Genomic DNA, 13,885 nt, shown 5'->3' with positions numbered 1-13,885 from the left:
GAGAGGTCCTCCTACTGGCTTTGAAGAACGAAGCGGCCGTGTTGTGAGGGGAGCACCTGTAAAGGAGCCGAGAGTGACCCAGGGCTGACAACCAGGAAGAAAATGGGGACCTCGGTCCTACGACCGCAAGGAATTGGATTTGGCCAACAGCCGGGATGAATTTGGAAGAAGCCTCAGCTCCAGGTAGGAATGGAGCCACGGTGGGGGGGGTGGGGTGCCTGGGGGGCTCGGTCGGTTAAGCGTCTGACTCTTGAGTTCCGCTCAGGTCATGATCTTGAGGTTCATGAGATCGAGCCCCGCCTCGGGCTCTGCGCTGGCTGCATGGAGCCTGCTTGGGATTCTCTCTCTCTCTCTCTCTCTCTCTCCCTGTCTCCCTCTCTCTCTGCCCCTCCCCCATGTTCACACTCTCCCTCTCTCTCTCTCTCTCAAAATAAATAAACATAATAAATACACATAAAAAAAAAAAAAAACGCACCTGCTGGCACATTGCTTACAGCCCCGTGAGGTCTTGAGCAGAGAACCTAGCTACACGTTGTCCACACTTCTGACCCGCAGAAGGTGTAAGATAATAAACGGGTGATGATTTAAGCCAACAAGTTTGGGTAATTGTGCTGTAGCAAGAGAAAACTAATACCAATAGGTAGTTGCCAGTCTCCAACATCCATGAAATTCTGAGAGCAATAAAACACTGCTGATTTTTGACTATATACCTCGCCACCTAGAATCAAAGACTATAGTTTCCAGTCTCCCCTGCGGCTGGGTGTGGCCACGTGACTGTATTTTTGCTAATTGGCGGATGACTGGATATTTTGTGTCTACGCGTTAGGACGGCTACTGGAAGGAAGCATATAGCCTAGAATACAGATATAATGGCTGGTGCTCCAGCAGCCATGTTGGGCCACGAAGTGGACTGGGAGGATGGAGGCCATGAATGACGATGACAGGGCAGACAGGCGGAAAGAGACTAGATCCCAAATGGTGCGGTGGAACTGCCATCCTGACCTTGGACAGCTGACTTTCAGACTTCCTTTAAATGAGAAACTTTTATCTTGTTTAAGCCACTGTGACTTGGGGGTTTTGTTGTGGTGGCGGTTAAGTACAGCTTATGCTCACCCTACATTATCTCGGTGGGCACCATACCGTCTCACAGAGGAGGAAACTGAGGTCACAGAGAAGGTAGAGACGTGCCCACAGCGGGGATCCCACAGCTAACTAAATAACTGGCCCCAGGTCCCTCTGCCCAACACGCACTGCCTCTGACTCTGTGGCGTGAGAACTCTCCTCCACGTCAAACAGATATCTGTTAAGAAAGCAGCAGTGGACTTCCCCCAGAGCAGGTGAGTGAGTGTCCTGCCAGTTGCCCCCACCGGTGAATTTGACCAGTGTCAATTCTCACCCCAAACGCCTGGTGAAGGGCCTCGGGGCTCACCACCTCCAGCCTCTGCAGATGAGGAGGCAGGACAGGTTCCACTGGGGCCTCGGAGCCTTTGCACGTGCTGATCCCTGAGGCAGAGATGCTCTTCCCTGCAGTCACTCCACTGCTCTGTCCTTCCTTCGGGGGCCCACCCCTTCCTTGACCACTCCGTCCGAGGAGCTTAGCCAAGCTGAGCCAACCCCTCACTTCCTTCCCCTGCTCACTGTTCCTTCCTGATACACATCATTACTCGCCACTAAAGTGCTCACGGTCCACGCCAGCTTGTCCAGCAGGCACGGTGGACAGTGCCCAGGGCTCACGGCACTGTCAGGGGCCCCCGAGGTGTTTTCACGTCTTTTAAAATCAGAAGGTAAGAAATGAATGGGATTCAGCCTGACTTACTTGCCATTCCAACCCGGTCGTAACAGAATCTGCATCATTCTGCATGAGGGGAGGGGTCCACGCGGCCACGGCGCGGTGCCAGTTACGACTTGCTTCTCATGCTCCCCGGATGCAGGCTTCGTGGTGAGGACGCTTTGCCTCGTCCCCTGCCTCTCCAGTGGCCGTAGCGGGGCTGGTGCGTGGCGGTGCGTGCCATGAACTAGTGAATGAACAAACGAGCGAATGAGTGCTTCCGGCCGAAGAGGAAGGCTGTGCTTCCTCGGAGAGATCCCCGCTCCCGCAAAGGGCAGCGCGGGTTGGCTGCCCTTGGCCGTGGTCATCCTTGTGTGTGGTCTACCTACTCCTCCTGGATCCCTGTGCCACGTCGGCCCCACCGGAGGACGGCGGCTCCCGTCGTGCACGGGCCAAGGGCGGGAAGTGGGGGGAAGCGGGGGTTGGGCTCCCGCAGCCCCTTCTCCAGCCACGGGATGGGGCAGAAAACGGCAGCACGTATGGCACGAGGCAGGCTGGGACTGAGGCTGCTGGGAAGTTCTGGTAGGCTCCAGAGCTTCGTGGGGGCAGAAGGGGACAAGGCCGTGGGAGAAAGACAGGAACCTCACCGTAATGGGATGAACGGTGGCCTCAAAAAAGACTTGTCCACATCCTAATGCCTCGTACTTACGAACGTGACCTTATTTGGGAAAAAGGTCTTTGCAGATGTAACTGAGGATCTTGAGACGAGATCATTCTGGATCATCCAGCGAATCCTAAACGCGATGACGAAAGGCCCAGGAAGTCACCAGAGGAAAGCGGAGAGATGTGACGACGGGTGACCCAGCCACCAGCCGAGGGAGCCAGCAGCCCCAGAAGCTGGGAGACGCTGGGAATGACTCTCCCTGACGTCCCCGCACAGGGCACAGCCCTGCAGACACCTTGAGTGTTGACTTCTGGCCTCGGAACTGCGAGCAGACCCTTCTGTTTTCGGCCACCACTGTCGTCATCAGTCACGGCAGCTCCGGGAGGCGAACACGCTCACCTTCCCCGAAACATCTGAACGGAGGGAAGGACTCCAAACGTACGTGTGAGGATTCTCCGAGCAGATGGCCTCAGTGGCCGCGGCCAACACCCCCAGCCTCTCAGCAGGGCCCACACACGGTCCGTCACCGGCAGGCGAGGGAGGGCTCCCAGCGAAGGCCTCGCTCACCCGCTCGCTCGGCAGGAGAGGCCGCCGGCCACACCCAGGGAGGAGGCTTTGTGTTGTGCTCAGAGTTCTCACAAAGGAAGGTCTCGGGTGGCTTGGAAACGGCAGGGAGACCCCGGGCCTGCCCTTTGCGGTCCAGGAAGTTGGCATGGATTCGGGGACTGACACACGGCCCCGGGGGCCTTTGGGAGGGTTGGGGCTGGGGGCCCAGAGACCCCGCTTTTACAAGCACCCCCGGGCGATCGTAGCTGCGGTGATCTCGGTGGAGGCCAGGCTGCGGGGCTCATATTCTGATCGCGGCACTTGGTGGCTGGGGACTTCGAGTAAACGCCGTCACCTCTCTGCGCCTGCTCGGCGTGGCCGGCGGGGACCTCAGGCCGCGCCGCGGGAGCAAAGGTGCCTGACGCAGGTGCTCGGAGAGCAGGGGCGGGACAGGAGGCGATGAGAAACCGCTCGGAGGTGAAAGTGAGCAAGAGGGGTGGAAACCGGGAAGGCAAATGACCTCACGTGCGCTGCCGCGGCCACAACACCCCTGCCCGCAGGAGCCCAGAGAGGCGCCTGACGGGGGAGGCGGGCCAGCAGGTCGCTCTGAGACTGGCCTCTCGGCTTCTTCCGGAAGGTGTGGCTTTTAGTAGACATGTGGGTACAAATCCATAGCCATCTGCAATGATTAAAACAGCAACTGACATTCACCCCTTATGAATAACAGCCTAACGAGACAGACGATTGGGAGTAGTGAGGACTGTGGCTAACGAGCGCTGTTTGGCTCCAGCCGAGAGTCTCCACGCAGGAAGGCGGCCCACGGCAGGCAGGTCTGCCCATTTCTCGAGAGGAGTTTTCACCCTCAACCTCCTAGTTTTCAAAAACCATGATGGCCATGAACTCCCTTTTGGAAGACGTATCAACACCATGCTGGGGGGCGGGGCGGGGGGTCAGGCTCGTCCGCAGGCGCATCCGGCCCTCCGGTCTCTGGCCTGGAACTGGAACAAAAGCTAGTTTGCGCCTCAGGACAGTGACAGGAGGGTTTGGAAATCCCGGGGGCTGGAAGTTGCTGGGAGCGGTTGTTTCGTTTGAGGCAACGGGGAAGGGCGGGCCGTCTGGCCAAGTAACAGCGGGGCTCCTAACATCCACCAGGCGACCTCTGGGTGCACTTGAAAGTGACAAAGGAACCCACGATGTTGCACGGCTGAGCGCTGCCGAACGCACGGCAAGGAGGTGGGCCCCTGGCTGCCTCCCCCGGGCCCCCACCGGTCGGTCCCTCCCCAGCTCGAGCCCAGAGCCAACAGCTCCCCCCCACCCCGCCCCGAACCACTGAAACAATTTGCATTGGACAATGCTGGCGACGGGGCCCTTGCTGCTTCAGTTTTGGGTGTGCACTTCCCCGCCCCCCCCCTCCGCCCCCAGCCTGCCTTTTTTGTTTCCTTCTTGTGCCTCTCTTTTATTGGGATGACTAAATCTTTAAACTATGTTAGCAGTAAACACAGCTAATTTACCCCCCCGCCTCTCTGAAACAGCTGTTGACAGCTGCACTGTAATTCAATCAAGGATCTTTGTAGTCGAGCCTCCCCGGTTCACATTTGTGGTTCGGTCCCATCCCTCCTGCCCGGAGCCCCACACAGCTGGACCAAGTATTGACGAGCGCCCCGTTCTCCCCGGGGCCTGGCTGACGAACGGCGCGCCGATGGTGGGGGCCAAGGCGGAGAGTTCTTAGCGAACCAAGGGAGCGGCGACGTCCGGGAGTTAAGAGGGAAAGAACCCGACATCCACGGCCCCAAGAATCAGAACCAAATGTCTCCTTTTATTGAAAAGTCAAAAACCCTCTTTATTTTGTCTATTTATACAGAAAATTCGCTGAGGACCGCTCTATGCAACAGCTGAAGGTACAATGGTCTGACCGTTAATAAATAGTCTTAAATAAGAAAACAAACAGGCCGGGGGCGGGGGGGTGGGGAAGCGAACTCATCATCCTGAACGAGGGACCGAAGAAGGAGCGTGTAAAGTGAGCTTCCGATGGACATAAATAATTTCCTTTGTTTTGTAACAACTATTTACATGTTTCAATGTACAGACGATGCGAGCCAGAAGCCAGTTGGGGTACAAGTGGCCAGAAAACTTGCACCTAGAGGGAATCACACAAAAATCCCCAGATCTGCCAACAGGTAAAACAAAGCACAGCAAAGACAGTGACTCTCCCCTACTGACCGGGCCGAGTGAAGGCTGCAGCCTAAGCTACTGAAGAAGAAAAATAAAAGAAGATAAAAACGGGGGCTCTGGTGTTTCCAGGAACCAACTTAATCAAGGTGGAGAAAACAGTTCCCTGCTGGACGGGACTCCAGGGGCACAGGCCTCATCTGGATGAAGCCTCGTGTGGATTAGCCTCATCTGCACAACCCTGCTCTAGACTGCCCAGAGCTCCCCAAGGCTTGTGTGGCAGCTAGCGGCTGGGTGCACAGCATTTAGGGGACCCACTGGCCAAGGGAAGGGAGGCTCACACCAAGAGCCACATCAGAAATGGCAACTTGGAGTTGGAACACCCGATTAGGACGTCACTCCCAAAGCGGCTTCTAGATCCTTCCATCTGAGGTTGGCATCCAGCAGATCTGAACCACGTCATCTGCTGCTTACTTCGAGGAGCTGATTGTTTGCAGAGCCCTCAGCAGGGGCCACCGGGGGCCCCGGTTGGAGCCCAGACCTCAGAACGCTGCTGTCCACCTACGGCCCAACGGGGGAGCCCCCCGGGGCGGTGGCCAGCACCCCCGCCCACCCCACCCCGATCTAGAGCTGGGCTTCCTTGGCACTCCTTTCAATGGGGCCATGTTGGCTAGAGTGCAAGGTGTCGCTGCAGGTGCTCTCCCGCTGGCTGTCCCGTCCACCCTGGCATGCCACATCGAGTTTCCTACCGTGAGGAGAGCCGGGAAACCGGTTCCAAAGTCTGCCAGCCCTCCACATGCCTATTTTAATCTCTGCCACCACACACACACACACACACACACACCCAGCTGAACATGTTTTTCCTTCAAGGTCAACACCCCCCCTCCTGCGAGCAGAAATCTGCCGTTTCCCTGCCCAGCTAAATCTTAGATTTAGGCAGGTCTATATAAACAGTGGGCCTCTGCAAGTCTCAGAATGAAACCAGACTGGAATGACGGGGGGTGGGGGGTGGGGGGTGTCTCCCCATCCTCCCCCGGCCACAGCTTCTGTTTACGAAACCAGAGTAAACCAAGAGATGGGGATAAATTGTTTAGGAAAATATATCTGTAACATCCTAACCATTTTCGTTCATTCGTTTTATTGTGACATTTGTTACAGGAACTTCTGTGTTAACTCTCCTTGCGCACAGACACAACGCGCCCACGCCTCGCCGCGCCCCCTTCCTCCCGCTGCTGGGGGGCCCGGCTGAAGGGCGCTCCTAATTACCCCTGGGAACGAGTCAGCGCACGGCAGAGACTTCACAGCCAATGATCGCGGCCGGGCCACTTTTCTTTATATATATATTGTTTTCCTTCAGGCTTTGCCTGCAGCAGCTTGTAGGATCTTGTCCATAGGAGGCCGGTGAAAACCTGATCAAAAGGCATTCACCTCTCAAATTCCTTGACGCTCCCACACCGTTGAGGTTGGGGACGGGGGCGGGACAGGCCTCTCGAGGGGCGGCGGGTCTGCTGGTGCCTTGCCAAGGCAGGGGGTGGCAGGAGACCGAGGATCCTGAAAGAACGTGGCCCCCGAGGATCTGAGCTCCGGGGAGGGACTAGTGGCAGCCACAGGCCCGGACGACCATGTTTCTGTATTTCTTCAGGATGACGTTGGAGCTGTCGTCGAAGTACAGCACAGAGATGGCGTTGAGCTGCGTGGGGGCACAGCACGGCTTGGGCACCGTCTCCGGGTTGATGAAGTGGACCTGGAACGAGCAAGCGGCGGCAGCGGTGAGACGCGTCGCGTCACTCCCCCCCGGCCGCCTCGTTTCTAGAAGGATCACGAGGGCAAAACGACCGCGCGCGGGGCTCGCCCTCGGCGCTTCCTGGGCGGACACGGGACTAGCTCGGTTCTGAGAGGGCCCGTTTCCCACGGCAGGGAACCAGAGTACCGACGTCTACACAGCACACGGCTGGGAAGCGAGTGGCCGGGCGGGTCTCCACCGCGGGGCTGCCTGTACAGTGCGGAGGGCTTGGTGGGGTCTCTGCGGGGCCAGGGGCGCTCGACCCCCAGCCGCGACGGCCAAAGATGTCTCCAGAACCTGTCAAATGTCCCCTTGGGGGGGGGGCAAAATTGCCCCAAGTGGAGACAGAATGGGCCCGCAGGCCGAATCCTGCCCACCAGCTGTTCCTGCGAATAAAGTTTTATTGGCACCTAGGGCTGCACCTGGCACACTTGAGTCGCTGCAACAGAGGCCGTAGGACTCGCGAGGTTAAAAAGATCTACCACCTGACCCTGTCCAGAGAAAGGTGGCTGACCCCCGGGCTCACCTGTCCTGTCCAAGAAAAAGAGAAAGCGAGGCACACATGTAATTTCCCATGTTCTAGCAGCCGCATGTGAAAAGATGGAAAAGAAATACGTACAATTCATTTAAATAATATATTTAATTTAACCCAGGGTTTCAAAAATATGATCGTTGCAATACATACTTACCGTAAAGAATCATTAATGATGTATTTTGCTTTTTTTTGGTACCAAGTTTTCAAAAACTAGTGTGTATTTTATTTTTTTTTGTTTTTGTTTTTTGTAATGTTTTTATTTATTTTTGAAGGAGAGAGAGAGAGAGACAGAGCATGTGCGAGGGAGGAGCAGACAGAGAGGGAGACACGGAATCCGAAGCAGGCTCCGGGCTCCGAGCTGTCAGCACAGAGTCCGACGTGGGGCTCGAACCCCCAAACCATGAGATCACGAGCTGAGTTGAAGTCAGACGCTTAACCGACTTAGCCACCCAGGTGCCCCTAAGTTTTTTTTTTTAGTTTTGAGACAGAGAGAGAGAGAGAGAGAGAGAGAGAATGCAAGTGGAGGAGGGGTGGGGAGAGAGAATCCCAGGCAGGCTCCACACTCCACAAGGAACCTGACATGGGCTTCACCCCAGAAACCGTGAGATCATGATCTGAGCTGAAACTAAGAGTTGGATGCTTACACTGACTGAGTCAGCCAGGCGCACCCCTAGTGCGTATCGCATTGTACTGTAATGTTGATTTTTGAGGGGGGGAGGGGCAGAGAGAGGGGGACAGAGGATCCCAAACGAGCTCCACGCTGACAGCAGAGAGCCCAGCGTGGGGCTCGAACTCACCAGAGATCATGGCCTGATCCGAAGTCGGATACTTAGCCGACCGGGCCCCCCAGGCGCCCGTAGGGTGCATGTTGGACTCCCGACGCCTCTTGATTCAGACTGGCCCTATTTCAAGTGCTCAAGAGCCACGTGTAAATGTGGTTACCGCGTTGGAGGGTGCAGATCTAAACGATACGAGACCGTCCTGCCTCGTTAGTAGTGACAGTTAAGAGGACAAAATGGGGCGAACGCTTGGTTGGACATCATCAAGAAAGAAGGTCGGGAAGGGAGGACTGAAGACAGAGGCCGGCTGGCTGCCCAGGTTTACTGCCCTTCGTGCTCGTGGGATTCTCTGCACCCTACGGAGACCAGGGCTGGTGGCAAACAACGCCCCGGGCCTGAAGGGGCCACACAAGCGCCCCGGATGAGCGAGGCAGGCAGGGAGTCAGACGAGAGGGAAGAGTGAGGGCTGGGGCACACCGCAGGGCGGACGCGGCCAGCTGACCGCGGCCAACCAAAGCCAGCGAGTTGAATATGCCGAGTGCCCGGGACAGGCCAGGAGTCTGGTTCTTGCTTTGTTTTTATGTCAAACTTCAGGTTTCCAAGCACATGCCAAGGGAAAGCACACTGTAGAGGCCTCCAGCCTGTGACCTCTGACATGAGCCAGCACACTTGGTAACTTTTTATGACGGACCATTTCAAACCTTACAAATCTAACTGCCCCCCCCCCCACCTCCACCCTTGAATCATTTGAAAGCAAATCCCAGACATCAGCTCATTTCCTCTGTATTTCACTAGGACTCTCGGCAGGCAAGGCTTCTCCCCCCACCCCTTTTATTTTTTTAATGTTTTTTTTTTTTTTTTTTTGAGACAGAGAGAGACAGAGCGTGAGCAGGGGAGGGGCAGGGAGAGAGGGAGACACAGAATCTGAAGCAGGCTCCAGGCTCCGAGCTGTCAGCACCGAGCCCGACGCGGGGCTCGAACTCACGGACCGCGAGATCGTGACCTGAGCCGAAGTCGGATGCTCCGCCGACAGAGCCACCCAGGCGCCCCTCCCACCCCCTTTTAAACATGACCACAGAAGCATCTTTTCGGAATAATCGGAGGGCTCGCTCTGATCCCAGAGTTTCCTCGTGACGAGCGGACGGGGCGGGTGGTCACAGGATGGCTAGGCTCCTGTTGTGTGGGCCATGAAGCAGGGGTCGGAGGGTAGAGTTAGACCCGTGGCAGCCCGGGAGACCCCCGGGGCACCTCCCAGGGGCTTCAGGACAGGACCTTAGGGGGCACGTGGGCGCCAAGGAACAGGGTGGGGGCACTATTCATTTCCAGCCCGAGGACTTTCAATCCTGAACAGGGCTCCGGAGTTTACTGCTGGGGGAGGAAGGACCTTGCAAAAGCGTTGCTAAAAAGAAGAGGCCTTCCTTCAAAGGGCAGACCGCGGCCCAAGTGAAAGGACCAAAGGGGCTTTTTCTCCAGGAAGTAACACGTGGGTAGGAACATGGGGAGAGAGAGAGGTTTATTCTGAAACAAAAGAAGCCAAAAAGTCCATCACAAACAGAACTGCAGGACAGAGGGGATGGCCCTGAGGAGGGAGCTCTCTGTCACCAGGAGCATTCAAGCCAGGGAGGACGACCGATTGACAGGAAAGGCCCCAGTAATGTTCAGGGCAGAGAGCTAGATAATCAAGACCCCTGAGCCTCAGATTCTACACCGAAGAACCAAGTTCCTAATTTTTATCACTACTGCGGTTTTCAGGAGAGTAATAAAAATCACATGCACCAGGGGTCCCAGTGCTGGGCACCCTGGTAAGAGCTTAGCTTATTATCACACTGAATCCTCCAGTGACCCCACGGAAGTTCCACCTGAAAGGCCCCCCTCCACCCCATCTCTCTGTCCTATCGTCCTGTCTGCCACCTTCCTGTCCCTTACTCCTCTCAGGCTTCCTCATTTGTCTACTCGACCGTTTCTCTCCCTGGAAACCGAGGCCCCGAAGGCAAGGACCCCATCTGTGCCGTTCCCTGCGGTGGCCGCTGTTCCCAGTCCGGGTCTACACGCAGGAGATGCTCAGGAGATGCTCTAGGATGGCTGAACCCCCAGAGTTCAAGGGTAGGAGGCAAAGACGTGAACTCGGAAAGGGGACAGGCTCTCGAGCCAGCATGAGCCAAAGGAAGCACGGATTTGGGGGGTCGGGGAAGGACCTATGGACGTGGGGTAGACGTGCGGACAGCCAAGAACAGTCCCCCAGACAGAGGCAGGACCAGGGCCGACTTCCCCATTAGGCACAGTGACCGCTGTCCGAGATGCCTTTAGGAGCCCGGGAACCTGTTCTCGCTTCTTTCAAAACTGGGAGAAATACATGAACTTTAGGGTCAGAGGTTGTTGTACACATTGTTATGCTGATGCCGTTGTAGAAGAAGATTCTTAATCTTTTTTTTTTTTTTTTTTTTTATGGAGGAAGGGGCCCAGGCGGGATGGGGTGGGGGCCCCAGGCTGGGGGAGCCCGAGGCAGGGTCCGGCCACCCCGATGGCAGGCGGGCCGCACTCACCAGCGTCTGCACGATGGCGTGGTTGGTGGCGTTCATGTAGGAGTTCAGAGGGAAGGCACACTCCCCCTCGCAGTAGTAAGCAGCATAGCCTTCGGGAGCGATGATCCAGTCCTGCGGGCGAGAGAGGGCGAATGGGGGCGAGTGAGAGCCCCGTACGGCCCACTAACCTCCACGTCCAAACCGCCTCCTGCGGGCCACACTCCGCGCTCCCGGGCACAAAGACCCGGCCCCGCTCCGTCCTGCGCAGCGGGGGTCCTGCTGGAGCAGGAGAAACAGATGATGATGCGCTTTCACGGTCCCCACTGAACGCAGAATGGAGGAAAGACCACCCGGGGGCTGGGCTGAGTCCGGAACGGACGCTCGCACGGCTTTGTGGAAAGGTGGCACGACCGAGGGGACGTCCACGTTAGCACTGCCAGGTGGTTACACGTTGGCGGTCTGCGTTCGGCGAAATCTCCGTCTGCCAGTTCGCCCACGTGGGGCACAGACGGATAATCACCCACCACGGGGAGAACAGATAGAGGACCGTGTAGACGAGCCAGCCCAGCCGCCCTGTGCACGCGAGCGGCTTGGTGAAGGACGCGCGGCCGTGCCTGCCTTTACGGTCGGGTGAGCACAGCACTACCGTCCCAGCAACACCCACACCCCTCACTGACTCAAGTCCATGGATTCTTCCAGCAGCGGAGTCTGGGGCTCGGTTCCAGCCCGGCCGGGTGCCCCGTGGAGCACTGGGCCAGAACCAGGGGAGGGCTCCACGCTGGCCGTGGGCCAGTGCCTCGAAGGTGCGCTCGGGAGCGATCCCCAGGGAAGGGTCTGGCCTCGCCCACCGAACCACAAGTTCACTGAGGGGAGAACGAGATCGGTGGCCTTGGTGATCTCAACGCCCCATCGGGGAGCCGAGCTCCACGAGGGCGGGCACACTGTTCACGCTCACGGCTGTGTCTCTGGTGCCCGGAAGAGGGCCCAGGATGTCGGAGATACAAGCAATCACGAGAGCGTATGACCCTCACGCCCGTCCTGGGATACGCCCCCTGCCCTTCACCCCACTCCATCCAAATGGTTCCGGAGGGGGCAGTCATGGTCCCCGGACGTGATCTCACCCCCCAAACAGCCGACCGGTTCAGGATCAAGCACCCGACCCGAGCTGGCTCCGTCAACTCCCTGCCCTGCGCAACTGAATCACGGAAGGGGGAGGGAGGGACAGGCAGGGCAGGAGGTGGGGGCCGGCCCTCCAGGCAGCTGCATTCTGGCACACGGGCTCCCCCGCGTCTGAGAGCAGCTGGCCGCAGGATGGAAATGGAGTCCACGTGGAGAACGAGGCTCAGGGTCCGGAGCGTTTGGGCTGCCGGTTCCAGCTTGCGTCCTGATTCCATTCCCGCTCTTGGATCTCACGAGGCGTCCCCGCATCCTTCGCCTGGACTGTCTACCCTAGCGAGGGCCCTTGAGGCTGGAGTCTCAAGTCGAGCAGGTGAGAAACCTGACCCACCGTACGTGTGGGACGCAGGCCTCACCGCCCTGGTCGGGGAGCCTGGGGGAAGCCCAGCCCAGAGCCGCCCCCCCGCATCGGGCAGACCCAGCCGACCGCCCTTACCTGCCAGCCCAGGTCGCGGAAGCTCACGTACAGCTCGTGTTTCTTACAGGCCTGCCTCTGGTCACTGCTGCTGTTTTCTGCATTGACGGGAAGCAGAGGGGCAGGGCAGGGGGGTGGGGAGGGAAGGAAACGCGCGCGCGTTAGAGTTCCCTCGGTCGCAGGCGACGGCGTGAGCACGGTCAGACTCAGAAAGCTGGAAGGCGACCTTTCGGACGCAGAAGCTGTCCGAGTACCCGCAGCCTTAAAACTCACTTCCGTCCCCGACGAACGGCCCACGCGAGACGTGCCCGCATTCCCGCGCCACCTCAGCCCCTGCCACGCTCTGGACCCTCCTGCGGACCCCGGGCGTCTTTGTCCACGCGTGTTGTTCAGACGCAGACACGGGCCCAGATTCCCTGCGGGAATCAAACTACGGCCACAGGCCGCCGTGCTGGCCCCGGGAGCCCGCTCACTGGCGAGGCTCACCCTTCAAGAAAGGGCACGAGGGGGCGCAGACGGGGCCTGGGGCAAGGCCCCCACCACCAGGAAGAAAGGAGAGGGCAGGAAGTCAGATCCCACTGACCTCCCAGAAAAACACTCTCCTGAGGCTGCTTTGAGGAGTCAAAACTATGCGCTGGGGTTTTCCGGAAGCATGTAAGGGTTGTTGGCATTTGGGTTAGGGCCTGAGCACTTGTGAACATGCAGAAACCCTCGGCTTTCTCTCTCTCTCGATCGTGCGCACACTATCTCTCTCATTCTCTCTCTCTCACGTACACACACACTCACTCTGTTGCTCCTGCAACATCATCTTCTATCCTGCAGCCACAGGGATCGTTTTCCTTAACCATGCCTTGTCTCTCTCCCACCTAAAACTTTCTAGCGTGCTTCGAGCAACATCTCTCAACTCCTGCCCTTGGCCTGTCAGGTCCTACGGAACCCAGATTCCTAAACCATCAAGCGCTAAGCTCTAATCACACCGGCCTTCTTTCTGTGCTGTGAATCTAATGCCAAGCCTGTCTCTGCCTCAGGGCCTTTGCACTTGCTGTTCTCTGCACCTGAAATGTTTCTTGTGATCTTTGTATGTCTGGATCTACTTGATATTCAAGCCTGTCTGAATGTCGCCCCTTCAAAAAAGGTCTTGCAAGGTCACCATTGGATTCCCAGAGCCCAGTGTCCACTGATATTTGTGTAATTAACGCACAACTAAAGGAGAGGTTAGTGCCCCAGCTTCTGTCCGTTGCTGTGATGCCTCCAGGCCTAAGTGTCCCAGAAGGTAATGAAACCAGTGGATGAGAGACACAAGGAGGAACGGGGGCTGCCTGCTCACCTGGCCCGTACCTGGGAGGCTTCCAGATGTACCCCGTTCCCGCTGCCTGGTCAGGCCTCTCAGACGGCCAGGGGAGTGGCCCTCCTGGAGGCCTCAGGTGCTCCCGGCACCCCCCCCGCCCCGGTTGAGAACCCAGGACTGAGCTCACCAGCTCATTTCCCACCCTTGGAGTGAGGACTGGTTCAGGTAAGAGCGAACGGC

The 13,885-nt window shown here is 57.7% G+C and overlaps 1 protein-coding gene across 1 annotated transcript in view; it reads right to left on the bottom strand.

Moving 5' to 3' along the window:
* Nucleotides 1-6,268: 6,268 nt before the first annotated feature.
* The window catches only part of BMP7 (bone morphogenetic protein 7), a 90,282-nt gene continuing 82,665 nt past the window's right edge, over nt 6,269-13,885 (bottom strand). Inside the window, exons 5-7 of the mRNA XM_047069492.1 lie at nt 12,379-12,455; nt 10,788-10,898; nt 6,269-6,891 (exon numbers count right to left, since the gene is read on the bottom strand). Coding sequence (XP_046925448.1) covers nt 6,742-6,891; nt 10,788-10,898; nt 12,379-12,455 — 338 coding nt within the window. The 3' untranslated portion in view covers nt 6,269-6,741. The remainder of the gene's footprint in view (nt 6,892-10,787; nt 10,899-12,378; nt 12,456-13,885) is intronic.

This window comes from Lynx rufus, unplaced genomic scaffold (assembly GCF_022079265.1).
Source record: "Lynx rufus isolate CCGP_SWC_20201006 ecotype Redwood Valley unplaced genomic scaffold, mLynRuf1.p SCAF_8, whole genome shotgun sequence".
Lineage (NCBI taxonomy): Eukaryota > Metazoa > Chordata > Mammalia > Carnivora > Felidae > Lynx > Lynx rufus.
The sequence above is the reverse complement of the archived record's forward strand: the minus strand, read 5'-3'. Positions and strand labels throughout refer to the sequence as shown.